The 14,233-nt window shown below is 43.9% G+C and overlaps 1 protein-coding gene across 1 annotated transcript in view; it reads right to left on the bottom strand.

The window, feature by feature from the left end:
- The window catches only part of NELL1 (neural EGFL like 1), a 647,610-nt gene extending 644,470 nt beyond the window's left edge, over positions 1-3,140 (bottom strand). The window contains exon 1 of the mRNA XM_088458962.1: positions 3,023-3,140. Coding sequence (XP_088315088.1) covers positions 3,023-3,029 — 7 coding nt within the window. The 5' untranslated portion in view covers positions 3,030-3,140. The remainder of the gene's footprint in view (positions 1-3,022) is intronic.
- Positions 3,141-14,233: the final 11,093 nt, after the last annotated feature.

Raw genomic sequence — 14,233 nt, 5'->3', positions numbered from 1 at the left:
CCATCACTTATTATAGCAGTGTAACCTCTGGTGTCCCCCACAGCCTGCTGTACATATACAGTGATTATTATCACACATCCTCTATATACACAGTGCTCATGCTGCTATCCTGCCCCTGTACCTGCAATCTTCCCATCACTTATTATAGCAGTGTAACCTCTGGTGTCCCCCACAGCCTGCTGTACATATACAGTGATTATTATCACACATCCTCTATATACACAGTGCTCAGGCTGCTATCCTGCACCTGTACCTGCAATCTTCCCATCACTTATTATAGCAGTGTAACCTCTGGTGTCCCCCACAGCCTGCTGTACATATACAGTGATTATTATCACTCATCCTCTATATGCACAGTGCTCAGGCTGCTATCCTGCCCCTGTAACTGCAATCTTCCCATCACTTATTATAGCAGTGTAACCTCTGGTGTCCCCCACAGCCTGCTGTACATATACAGTGATTATTATCACATCCTCTATATACACAGTGCTCAGGCTGCTATCCTGCCCCTGTACCTGCAATCTTCCCATCACTTATTATAGCAGTGTAACCTCTGGTGTCCCCCACAGCCTGCTGTACATATACAGTAATTATTATCACATCCTCTATATACACAGTGCTCAGGCTGCTATCCTGCCCCTGTACCTGCAATCTTCCCATCACTTATTATAGCAGTGTAACCTCTGGTGTCCCCCACAGCCTGCTGTACATATACAGTAATTATTATCACATCCTCTATATACACAGTGCTCAGGCTGCTATCCTGCCCCTGTACCTGCAATCTTCCCATCACTTATTATAGCAGTGTAACCTCTGGTGTCCCCCACAGCCTGCTGTACATATACAGTAATTATTATCACATCCTCTATATACACAGTGCTCAGGCTGCTATCCTGCCCCTGTACCTGCAATCTTCCCATCACTTATTATAGCAGTGTAACCTCTGGTGTCCCCACAGCCTGCTGTACATATACAGTGATTATTATCACATCCTCTATATACACAGTGCTCAGGCTGCTATCCTGCCCCTGTACCTGCAATCTTCCCATCACTTATTATAGCAGTGTAACCTCTGGTGTCCCCCACAGCCTGCTGTACATATACAGTGATTATTATCACATCCTCTATATACACAGTGCTCAGGCTGCTATCCTGCACCTGTACCTGCAATCTTCCCATCACTTATTATAGTAGTGTAACCTCTGGTGTCCCCCACAGCCTGCTGTACATATACAGTGATTATTATCACATCCTCTATATACACAGTGCTCAGGCTGCTATCCTGCACCTGTACCTGCAATCTTCCCATCACTTATTATAGCAGTGTAACCTCTGGTGTCCCCCACAGCCTGCTGTACATATACAGTGATGGAATGGCAGCAGCTTCCTACCACAGCACATGTAATGCACACAGTCATTTATTACCTATGGTTTGTGTGTAGCCCATAATTATGTCCTAGACTGACTCACTGTAGCCCCAAAAGCAGCAATCATGTGTAGTAGGGCAGGGGAGGGCATAGGCAAATGCAGGGGGGGTTTCCGTCTGCCTGGAGACCCACCTCCCCTGCCCACACCATTACCACAATAGAAATAGTAATATAATAGAATTTTATTTGTGCTGCATGTTCCTGGAATGGAGCCTACATCTGAAATAAAAACATTCAGCTCAGAGAGGATGGACCTACTGCCGCACCTAATGGCATACTATGATCGCTGGTCCTGTATCTGCTGGAATTATGACACACAATACACTTTGTACAGTACAACGCATATTAAAGCTGGATAAGTACTAATTATGCCCTCTTTATGGACTGGCCACACTCACTCTAAAATCGAGCATTTGGAAACCCCCCTCTAGAAATCCTGCATTTGCCACTGGAAGGGGTTATAAATTAGGTGGGAGGGGGTGCTTACACTGGCAGGTTATTGGCTCACAGGACACAAAAGTGCACAAACTCCAATCAAACTGCAATTACCTTCAATCTACCGAGTGCAACATAGACAATGCATTCAAATGGCTGTGACTTGCATTCCGCTAAATAATGTTTTATGTACAATGTTACAGGTTGAGTCTCCGATATCCAAAATGCTTGGGACCAGGGGTATTTTGGATAACGGAATATTCCGTATTCTGGAATAATTGCATACCATAATGAAATATCTTGGTAATAGGACCCAAATATACACACGGAATGCATTTATGTGTTATATACACCTTATACACAGCCTGCAGGTCATTTTATACAATATTTTCAATAATTTTGTGGCTCAAACAAAGTTTGTGTTACATACATAAAATTAATTTATGTTTCATATACACCTTATACACACAGCCTGCAGGTCATTTTATACAATATTTTTAATAATTTGTGCCGTAGACAAAGTTAGTGTACATTGAACCATCAAAAATCAACGGTTTCATTATGTCAGTCATGCCAAAAAAAATCCGTATTTCGGAATATTCGGATATGGGAGACTCTACCTGTACTCACCTGTCTGACTCTACAGTACAGACGGTCGGACACATAAAGTTTAAAGGAAACAAGATTCATTCCCAATGTCTCCCTTGTGGCAAATACTGCATGGGCCTGCTGAATTTTAGGGTAACTAGTGGATCCCCTGGTAATTGTGATGGACTGGCCAAGCCAGGGGCCACACTGCAAATTAACTCATTCAGCACCCAGCTATCTGAGACTGAATCGGGGGAAGGGGGGGGTGCCTATCCCTAAGTCCCCCCGGGAGCCCCTATGCCTAACCCTCGCCCCCCCCTGCGGCTGTCTGCTCCCGACGCCCGGCTTACCTTCGTTCGGGATTACGGCGGGTGGATAATGATAGGATTTCGACGCCTATCATTAGTCCCATGCTGAGATTTGACAGTCGGGAAGCCGGCGGTCGGCATTTCGACCACCGGCTTACTGGCCGCATACCATTTGAAACATGCCTGAATTTAAGGACGACCAAACCCTAATATTGATTTTTTCAAATATTAACAATAAAGGTAATATACATTGTTATTATTTACCTGACATTCTGCTGCAGCTGTTACATAGTCGTGTTACCCCCTCACTCCACTTCAGGGGTTCCTCCCACTTCCTTAGGACAATTAATGGTCAAAATGCTCATATTGAGTTGCTGTAACATCACCGACCCTGGAGCCTGTGTATCCTATAACCCAGTGTCTCCCAAAACCTGTCCTCATGGGCAAATGACAGGTGGCTTAATTATTACCTCAATCAGCTTGATCTACCCACCTGTGCTGGGATATCCCTAATGACTGGACTGTGAGATGGCCATGAGGACCAGGTTTGGGAAACACTGCTGTAATGGAGCGTACACACGGTCAGATTTGTCAGACTTGTCAGATTTGTCAGATGAACGATTGAACGATTAAACGATTTGAACGATTTAAACGATTTTACCAAAGTTTTGAACGATTTGAACGATTTTTGACTGCATTAAAATGAATGGAATCGTCCAAGTCTGACTGCAAACACATCAGATATCAGAAATCGTTATCTGACCATCGGGAACGCGCATCGTTGATCGTCCATCGTTCAGGCATGTCAGATATGAACGATTTTCCTTCAGATATGAACGACTGAACGATTTTTAAATCGTTATCGTTCATATCTGAAGGAAAAATCTGATCGTGTGTATGCACCATAACCCAACCGAACCTTGTATGTCTGCAAAGCAAGTGTGGCAATCTGTCAGTCACTCTGTGTCTACTTACTCTGGCCATGACAATACTGCATAGCTGTAAATAGATTCACCTCATACAAGTTTGACAATCCGGCAACACCAGTTGATAACAATACCTAAAAGACAATTCAAAGTAAGGTTTTATATCGTATGCAAGGACTAATGAAGACATTTTATAGCAGAAAGCTCCCGCTGGGGATGTAGAGTATGCCAGTACACCTGTCACATGGCGAGGCAAATATTTTGTGGGCTGAATTAATATTATGTGCCTCATGCCTCAGTGACATAACATGAAATATAACTGAACATTGCATTTTTTCAATTAGAAAAACTTATTACATTTTTATTTAAAAAAAAAAAAAACATCTGATGACCAATATACCATATAGAGCTCCTATTGGATAACCAGTAAATAATGCCCTTTCTTAACGCATACACACGGGACGATAATTGTGAACAATATGAACGATATCGTTGAACGACATATCGTTCAGTGTGTATGCAGTAAACGGCGGACGACGTGCGCTCCCGTGGGTCGTTAATGATACCCCCAGTCGCCTGAACATGCGGCTCACTCTGGGGATATCGTTAGCGATGCCATGCTGCCGAATGCAGCACGGCCCTACCGCCCCCGTTCATCGTTGCCGACATCGGCAAGTGTGTATGCACTTACCGATGCCGCCACCCCCGCTGGGACCGGCGATGTCGCTCACTGGACAAATCAGCCAGTATGTATTTTGGTGACCACTCAGGCCATCAGTTTATAATAAAAAAGTCAAATGTAGTGACCTATATTACACAACACTGGCAGTTCTGTGTCACAGTGTTACTTGTGCCTTTGTAGGGTAACACACATGTCATACAATGGCCTTTGAATCCTCAGTCAGCCTCCCATCCCGGCTTCTAATAAAACTGACATTGAATGTCTCTTGCACTGTCCCCATTAATGTTCAGGATCAATGTTGGAGCCAATCAATAGACATAATCTGGATCGTGCTACAACATAATTAGCCAGAACAAAAGTTGGATGCAGTGAACAACTTCTACACTTGTCCTCTTTAGAAAGTTTGATACATCTCCCCACCCAAATCTGGTGGCCACAGTACAATACACAGCTAATGATCTCAGTATTATGCCTCAGCTCAGAGCCAACCTACTCTCACTGCACTGCTCCAGCTGATGACAAGAGGACAGCGCCACCAGTGGCCGCACTAGTTACTGTCTAGTGAATTCTAATTGGCTGCTGCATCCACAATTGCAGCACAGGGTAATTTAGATGCAAAACGCTTCTCCACCGTTGCATATGATGTAGCACCGCGGTATTTGCCCAAATGCGCCACTTTTTATACAGAATCACATGGTTTTCCAGGCCAAGATGGCGGCACTGCAGGTACAGGTGCAGGATAGCAGCCTGAGCACTGTGTATATAGAGGATGTGATAATAATCACTGTATATGTACAGCAGGCTGTGGGGGACACGAGAGGTTACACTGCTATAATAAGTGATGGGAAGATTGCAGGTACAGGTGCAGGATAGCAGCCTGAGCACTGTGTATATAGAGGATGTGTGATAATAATCACTGTATGAGGAAGCGGCCAGTTGCTGTGAGGAAGCGTCCAGGTGCTGTGAGGAAGCGTCCAGCTGCTGAGAGGAAGCGGCCATGTGCTGTGAGGAAGCGGCCAGGTGCTGTGAGGAAGTGGCCAGGTGCTGTGAGGAAGCGTCCATGTGCTGTGAGGAAGCGGCCAGGTGCTGTGAGGAAACAGCCAAGTGCTGTGAGGAAGCGGCCAGGTGCTGTGAGGAAACGGCCAGGTGCTGTGAGGAAGCGGCCAGGTGCTGAGAGGAAGCTGCCATGTGCTGTGAGGAAGGGGCCAGGTGCCGTGAGGAAGCGGCCATGTGCCATGAGGAAGCGGATTAAGTGCTGTGAGGAAGCGGCCATGTGCTATGAGGAAGCGGCCATGTGCTGTGAGGAAGCGGGCCAGGTGCTGTGAGGAAGTGGCCAGGTGCTGTGAGGAAGCGGCCAGGTGCTGTGAGGAAGCGGGCCAGGTGCTGTGAGGAAGCAGCCATGTGCTGTGAGGAAGCGGCCATGTGCTGTGAGGAAGTGGGTCAGGTTCTGTAAGGAAGAGGCCAGGTGCTGTGAGGAAGCGGCCAGGTGCTGTGAGGAAGCGGCCAGGTGCTGTGAGGAAGTGGCCAGGTGCTGTGAGGAAGCGGCCAGGTGCTGAGAGGAAGCGGCCAGGTGCTGTAAGGAAGCGGCCAGGTGCTGTGAGGAAGCGGCCAGGTGCTGTGAAATGCATTCCAATTTTAAGAGATTTTTTTTTATGCTTTATTTTTTAAGCCTGATTTTTTATTAGTTACTGTATTTTTAAATTATTTTTAAATGATTTGTATTTTGCAGTATTCCTTTAACCATTGTTATCTAGCTAATAAATCATTTGATTATTGATTATCTACCCTCCGTCGTGCGCATGCGCAGTGCACACCATCGACCACTTGCGAGCGGACAGCTGCTCGCGAGTGGGTCTGAATCAGGCCCATAATGCGTAGAAGAACTTCGGGGTGTTCCCTCTGCCCGGCAGCATCGGAAAGGACAGCTCTTATCAGGAGAGATGTCCTTTAGCTAAATCCTTGGTACATACCGTGGTAATGAACGGCTGTATGTACACGAAGTCAGGGGGGATGTACTAAGGTTGCGGTGACCATTCCGCAAGTCACCGCAACCTTACTAATCACATATGTACTAACACATGCAATTAGTATCGCAAAGGACAGCTCTTGCGATAAGAGCTGCCCTCTGCGAAGTATCCGACGCCAGGAGACGGGGGGTCTCAGTGGGACCTTGCCCCCTCCGAACCCCGGGAGCTTCCTGCTGGTGACCTGTGCAGGAAGCCCCGGAAGATTAGGAGGAGGCGGAGGACCCAGCAGGAGCACAGGACGGCAAGTGAGTGGGGTCCAGTGCTGGGCGTGTGCGGGGCGGTGGCGAAGTGTCGGGTGCGGGTGCGGTAAGAAGTCCATAGGTAGGTTTTCTGGCGTTACCCTCTTCACCGATAAAAGGGCGGCCAGGGCTTAGTACATATGGAAATGCGGTAAAACCCCCGAAAACTGGATTTTTACTGCATTTTTCCTTTAGTACATTCCGGCCTTAGAATGATGACACTGGTAAAGGTTTAGTGCTCGGACGCAGGGAATCAGGGAGTCAGTGCATCCTACTCTGGATTGGAGAGAAGCTATATAGGCCGGAGTCAGCAGTTTTGTATTGAAGCCACAATCCAGCCTGTACCAGACAGTAGTGTATACTTATTAGGGGTCCTTGGGAACAGAAAACGGGAACCATAATACGCTGTGTCCCCTCGCTGGAAGCCGCTGATCGCCTACACTGGAGGAATATTCATTTAGTGAAATAATACCGTCGTCATACCTTGTAGTATAAATCTCCCCTGTCAGATAATGTCTTCTCACTATAAAAGGTAACTTTGTAGTCATAAAGATATGACCGGCTGCAAGTGAATGAGTTTTTATATGATGGAGCTTATCACCCGCTCAGGAAGCGTCTCACAGGAGACTGACAAATGAAAATATCTCCTCGCTGTCAGAGTACACAGATAAAACCAGGGCTGTTGTGCTAAACGTCTGCTTTGCCTCTACAAAAGGTTTGATTACAAAGTAATTGCACACAGTATAAAATCATAGTGTCATTCAGAACATCTCTGGGGTCATGCAGAAGCCCTTAATGAGGCATTATAAGCACTTGCTGTAGCCCTGCCCTCCGCAGACAGGGAGAATAATTGTAACTTAAGACTAAAGTGTTTATACACTTGACTATGCAATTTCTCGTTCAACTCAATCCTCAAACAGATTCTGTCATTAATGAGGTAAAATTGTATATTTTTTCCCCCCCATCTGTTTAACCCTGCGGATGCCACAATGTTATTACTGTGTACTGCACGGCCCATGGTGGTGACATGATTACACAGTGGTTCTCAAACTCCAGTTCTCAGGACCCCAAACAGTTCATGTTTTCCAGGTCACCCAGCAGGTGCACAGGTGTACTTATTACTCACTGACACATTTTAAAAGATCCACAAGTGGAGCTAATTATTTCACTTGGGATTCTGCAACTAGACCCGGAAAATATGAAGTGTTTGGGGTACTGAAAACTGAGGACCTCATTCAGAGGTGCTCGCAAAATGCGAGCGCTCGCTGTGAATGAGGGCGGCCGCATCTATTTTCCGGCCCGGCCTCCTGGCCGCTCGCTAGGCTGTGGGTGATCACCCACAGCTTTAGCGAGCGGCCAGGATGATGGTCGCGATGGTCAAGACCATCGCGACCATCGGGGCTTGCGACGAGACCCTTGTGGTAGGGTCTCGTCTGCCGCAAGCCCCAGTGAGCTTTCGGCTCTATTAGAGCCGGAAGCTAACCACTGACATCACGAGTGATGTCAGTGGGGCCGGCCGCAAACAACAGGCGTTCCGTCGGGAACACCTCCGTTTGGCAAGCCACCCCCCGCCTAGAAAAGGTTGCGAGCTGTCGATCACCATCGACAGCCGCCCCTTTTGTAGTAAGCCCCGGAGTGAGAGAATTTCTCTCTCGCTCCGGGGCTTGCGCATGTACGTGCGCAGGGCCTCTACATCGACCCGCTTGCGAGCGCATTGGCGCTTGTGAGCGGGTCTGAATGAGACCCTGAGTTTGAGAACGTTTAGCGCATTACCTGCAGAGTATTATACTGTAATTGCTGCTTACTGATTAAAATGTAAAATTTAAATGTATTGATTGAAATAGTTGGTGTTGACCGTTGTGGGGATCTCGAATTCACTTAGAAATATGAAAGTAGGCAGGAAAAGGTATCTTAAATAACAGCTGTCCTGCTACACACTAGGTAAGTGGTATAAAGGGGGCTGTGCTTTATATGGAGGAGCTGGTGCCCTGACATTGACCTTCTTAATAAGAATAATCAGGACAGCCGTTCAGTTATCATTATTGTTCATCATCCAAGTAGAACTAATTTGACATGCAAAATATTGTCATTAAGCTTTCTGCAGCCTTCTGTTTGAGAATAAGTACATTCATATTAAAGTTATTTCTACTCGTATTTTTGGGATCTCAGCTGACACGTATCAAGTGAGTTTAAAAACATTTGCTGTCGTAAGCTGGGTACACACCTCAGCAATGTAATGATATATAACATAGCTGTACACTCTGCGCAATCCACCATACGACAACACGGTATATATTGTGACATGCTTAATGTGATTGCACAGCGCTAATTTCTAGCATCGTCCCATCTGATATGCAGCACACCAGATGGGAAGATGCAACCACCCAATTCATGAAACAATGCACGTGGGGCACACACTATACGATGGCCCAGTGTAGTTTGTAAGGTGGACCCCCCTTTAGCTCTCACGTCCGCCCTACCATTCTTATTTGCTAAATTACAGCTTGGCAGGCTGCGAGGTACTTTTTGTACTAAGGGCCTGATTCAGAGCCGGACGCTATTTGTGGTCGTTCGTTCAGAAAAAAGGGGTGGCTATTCAAATGAACCGTTCGCTCTTTTCCGTCTGTTCACGCCTCTATGTCTGAACGAGCGAACAAAACTTGCGGTCGTTTTTTTGGAAACTACGCCCCCTGGCCGCTCGCATCCTACGTCATGTCCGCTATTTATTAGATTAATCGAGTACATCGACCAGCGTATGAACTGCTCGCTATTCTTGTGGTTGGTTTTTCCTACCGTAATCATGTGAGCAGTTCTGACTATAAAATAACCCAGTGACGTGGTCATTGACGCTGCTGTATTAATTATGCACACCCATAAAACGCCCGTTTTGACCTTTAAGCACGCCTGCCTTCTGATCTCCACTCCCCGTTTTCAAGCACCTTCCCCTGTTACCACCCACATACGCCTCCTCCTGTCACTCATATTAGCAGGCATTCGCTATTTAGCGAACAAACGATTTTCGGCCGCACTGACTGGTTCGCGCATGCGTATTACGATCCGTACGCATGCGCAGTTGGGCAAACATCGCTCGGAACGAACGAGCGGCCGCTTACGAGCGGCTCTGAATCAGGCCCTAAGTTCCGTATTCAATTAGCCACAAAAAGTCGGAAGCCGCAAAAAAAGTGTCACCGATTGCGACTTTTCGCCAGGCGGAAACTTATCTCCGTATTCAATTGCAAACACTTTTCGCATACGCAAAAAGGCAACGCAATGTAATAGGCAAAAAAGATTTGCCTCTGAATGGAGAAAAAAAGTGCAAAATCGCTATTTTGGGGTGCAAAAGTGGGGAAACCACTCAGCACCCTTGGGACAGCCCCCCAAATGATAACTGCGTAAAAAAATGAGGAACACCCCAGAAAAGCACTTTGAACATGGGGCGAAAAAGTAAAAAGGGGGGTACAAACATAAAAAGTATCAAAATAGACTTTTGGGGGGTCTGGGTGAGGTGTTTTTTGGATTGCAGGTGTTTGCTGAAGGTGCGTTTTTTACGTTTTTTATAACTTCACTTTAGCGACCTCTAAATATGCTTTCACCCATTTTCAAATAACCCAAATTTGACAGGACTACTTATTTTCACCCCAAAAAACGGCTTAAGGCTATTCTTCACCACTTGTGCAAAGACGCTAATTAGAGGCAATTGTACCAACTTAAGTACCCCAAACAGTTTAATTAGGGCAAATCGGGCACTACTACATTGATCCCCAAAGTTTCCGCATCTTTTTGGGGGGTTCAGGCTGCTTTCCCCCGATTCTGACACCACTTTTCGCCTGTTCTGACTTCGCGTGTCTCCGTTTTCATGTCTTTTGGAATTAAATAGGGCGAATTGCAGGTACGCACGTGATAAGTTTCCGCGGCTAAAATACGCGATGTAGGTGAAAAGTACGGCAGGCGAAACTTTATCGCGTACGCAAAACTAATTGAATATGGGCCGAATTTGGAAGAAGGTTTCATATCTGTGCAGTACAGTGGCTGGCTGGCGATTAGCCGGTGACTTACAGTGTTCTTTCCCATCCACAAGACAGGAGAAAAATGAATAAAATGTTTATAAATAATTTTATTATCAGATAGAGGATAACAAAGAATTTATAAAGAAAAAAATAATTGACATCTCTTTTGTCCAGTAAAAAAAAAAAAAAATACTATTATTATTACTATTATTATCAGTACATCATGACTGTCACAATGTATGAGCGCTCTAATCATGAACTCTTCATTCTGTGCCTAGATACTGCCCTCTTTTGTCCATTGACACTTATTACACGCTACACCAGCAGCTCTTTGATTTTTTAAGATTAAACCAACTAGTTAGACGTAGTCATAAGGTCCCCATACACGGTGCGATTCAAAGTTGGTAAGATGTGTTGTACGATTACCCTTGAAATTCTTCATACACTGTGGTGAAATGGTGTACGATTGATCGTTACGATTATAGGATAAGATGTGGTGAAATGGTGTACGATTGATCGTTACGATTATAGGATAAGATGTGGTGAAATGGTGTATGATTGATCGTTACGATCATAGGATAAGATGTGGTGAAATGGTGTATGATTGATCGTTACGATCATAGAATAAGATGTGGGGAAATGGTGTACGATTGATCGTTATGATCAAAGGATACGATGTGGTGAAATGGTGTATGATTGATCGTTACGATCATAGGATAAGATGTGGTGAAATGGTGTACGATTGGTCGTTACGATCATAGTATAAGATGTGGTGAAATGGTGTACGATTGATCGTTACGATCATAGTATAAGATGTGGTGAAATGGTGTATGATTGATCGTTACGATCATAGTATAAGATGTGGTGAAATGGTGTACGATTGATCATAGGATAAGATGTGGTGAAATGGTGTATGATTGATCGTTACGATCATAGGATAAGATGTGGTGAAATGGTGTATGATTGATCGTTACGATTATAGGATAAGATGTGGTGATATGGTGTATGATTGATCGTTACGATTATAGGATAAGATGTGGTGAAATGGTGTACGATTGATAGTTACAATCATAGGACAAGATGTGGTGAAATGGTGTACGATTGATCGTTACGTTCATAGGATAAGATGTGGTGATATGGTGTATGATTGATCGTTACATTCATAGGATAAGATGTGGTGAAATGGTGTATGATTGATCGTTACGATCATAGGATAAGATGTGGTGAAATGGTGTATGATTGATCGTTACGATCATAGGATAAGATGTGGTGAAATGGTGTACAATTGCTCGTTACGATTATAGTATAAGATGTGGTGAAATGGTGTATGATTGATCGTTACGATCATAGGATAAGATGTGGTGAAATGGTGTATGATTGATCGTTACGATCATAGGATAAGATGTGGGGAAATGGTGTATGATTGATCGTTACGATCATAGGATAAGATGTGGGGAAATGGTGTACGATTGATCGTTACGATCATAGGATAAGATGTGGTGAAATGGTGTACGATTGGTCGTTACGACCATAGGATAAGATGTGGTGAAATGGTGTACGATTGATCGTTACGATCATAGGATAAGATGTGGTGAAATGGTGTACGATTGGTCATTACGATCATAGTATAAGATGTGGTGAAATGGTGTACAATTGATCGTTACGATCATAGTATAAGATGTGGTGAAATGGTGTACGATTGATCATAGATTAAGATGTGGTGAAATGGTGTACGATTGATCGTTACGATCATAGTATAAGATGTGGTGAAATGGTGTATGATTGATCGTTACGATCATAGTATAAGATGTGGTGAAATGGTGTACGATTGATCATAGGATAAGATGTGGTGAAATGGTGTATGATTGATCGTTACGATCATAGGATAAGATGTGGTGAAATGGTGTATGATTGATCGTTACGATTATAGGATAAGATGTGGTGATATGGTGCATGATTGATCGTTACGATTATAGGATAAGATGTGGTGAAATGGTGTACGATTAATAGTTATGATCATAGGACAAGATGTGGTGAAATGGTGTACGATTGATCGTTACGATCATAGGATAAGATGTGGTGAAATGGTGTATGATTGATCGTTACGATCATAGGATAAGATGTGGTGATATGGTGTATGATTGATCGTTACGATCATAGGATAAGATGTGGTGATATGGTGTATGATTGATCGTTACGATCATAGGATAAGATGTGGTGATATGGTGTACAATTGGTCGTTACTATCATAGGATAAGATGTGGTGAAATGGTGTACGATTGATCGTTACGATTATAGGATAAGATGTGGTGAAATGGTGTACGATTGATCGTTACAATTATAGGATAAGATGAGGTGATATGGTGTACGATTGATCGTTACGATCATAGGATAAGATGTGGTGAAATGGTGTATGATTGATCGTTACGATCATAGGATAAGATGTGGTGAAATGGTGTATGATTGATCATAGATTAAGATGTGGTGAAATGGTGTACGATTGATCGTTACGATCATAGTATAAGATGTGGTGAAATGGTGTATGATTGATCGTTACGATCATAGTATAAGATGTGGTGAAATGGTGTACGATTGATCATAGGATAAGATGTGGTGAAATGGTGTATGATTGATCGTTACGATCATAGGATAAGATGTGGTGAAATGGTGTATGATTGATCGTTACGATTATAGGATAAGATGTGGTGATATGGTGCATGATTGATCGTTACGATTATAGGATAAGATGTGGTGAAATGGTGTACGATTGATAGTTATGATCATAGGACAAGATGTGGTGAAATGGTGTACGATTGATCGTTACGATCATAGGATAAGATGTGGTGAAATGGTGTATGATTGATCGTTACGATCATAGGATAAGATGTGGTGATATGGTGTATGATTGATCGTTACGATCATAGGATAAGATGTGGTGATATGGTGTATGATTGATCGTTACGATCATAGGATAAGATGTGGTGATATGGTGTACAATTGGTCGTTACTATCATAGGATAAGATGTGGTGAAATGGTGTACGATTGATCGTTACGATTATAGGATAAGATGTGGTGAAATGGTGTACGATTGATTGTTACAATTATAGGATAAGATGAGGTGATATGGTGTACGATTGATCGTTACGATCATAGGATAAGATGTGGTGAAATGGTGTATGATTGATCGTTACGATCATAGGATAAGATGTGGTGAAATGGTGTATGATTGATCGTTACGATCATAGGATAAGATGTGGTGAAATGGTGTATGATTGATCGTTACGATCATAGGATAAGATGTGGTGAAATGGTGTACGATTGATCGTTACGATCATAGGATAAGATGTGGTGATATGGTGTACGATTGGTCATTACGATCACAGGATAAGATGTGGTGAAATGGTGTACGATTGATCATAGGATAAGATGTGGTGAAATGGTGTATGATTGATCGTTACGATCATAGGATAAGATGTGGTGAAATGGTGTATGATTGATCGTTACGATTATAGGATAAGATGTGGTGATATGGTGTATGATTGATCGTTACGTTTATAGGATAAGATGTGGTGAAATGGTGTACGATTGATAGT

This window comes from Taudactylus pleione, unplaced genomic scaffold (assembly GCF_031769625.1).
Source record: "Taudactylus pleione unplaced genomic scaffold, aTauple2 ptg000875l, whole genome shotgun sequence".
Taxonomy (NCBI): Eukaryota; Metazoa; Chordata; class Amphibia; order Anura; family Myobatrachidae; genus Taudactylus; species Taudactylus pleione.
Note: the sequence above shows the minus strand (reverse complement) of the source record. Positions and strands in the feature narration are given on the sequence as shown.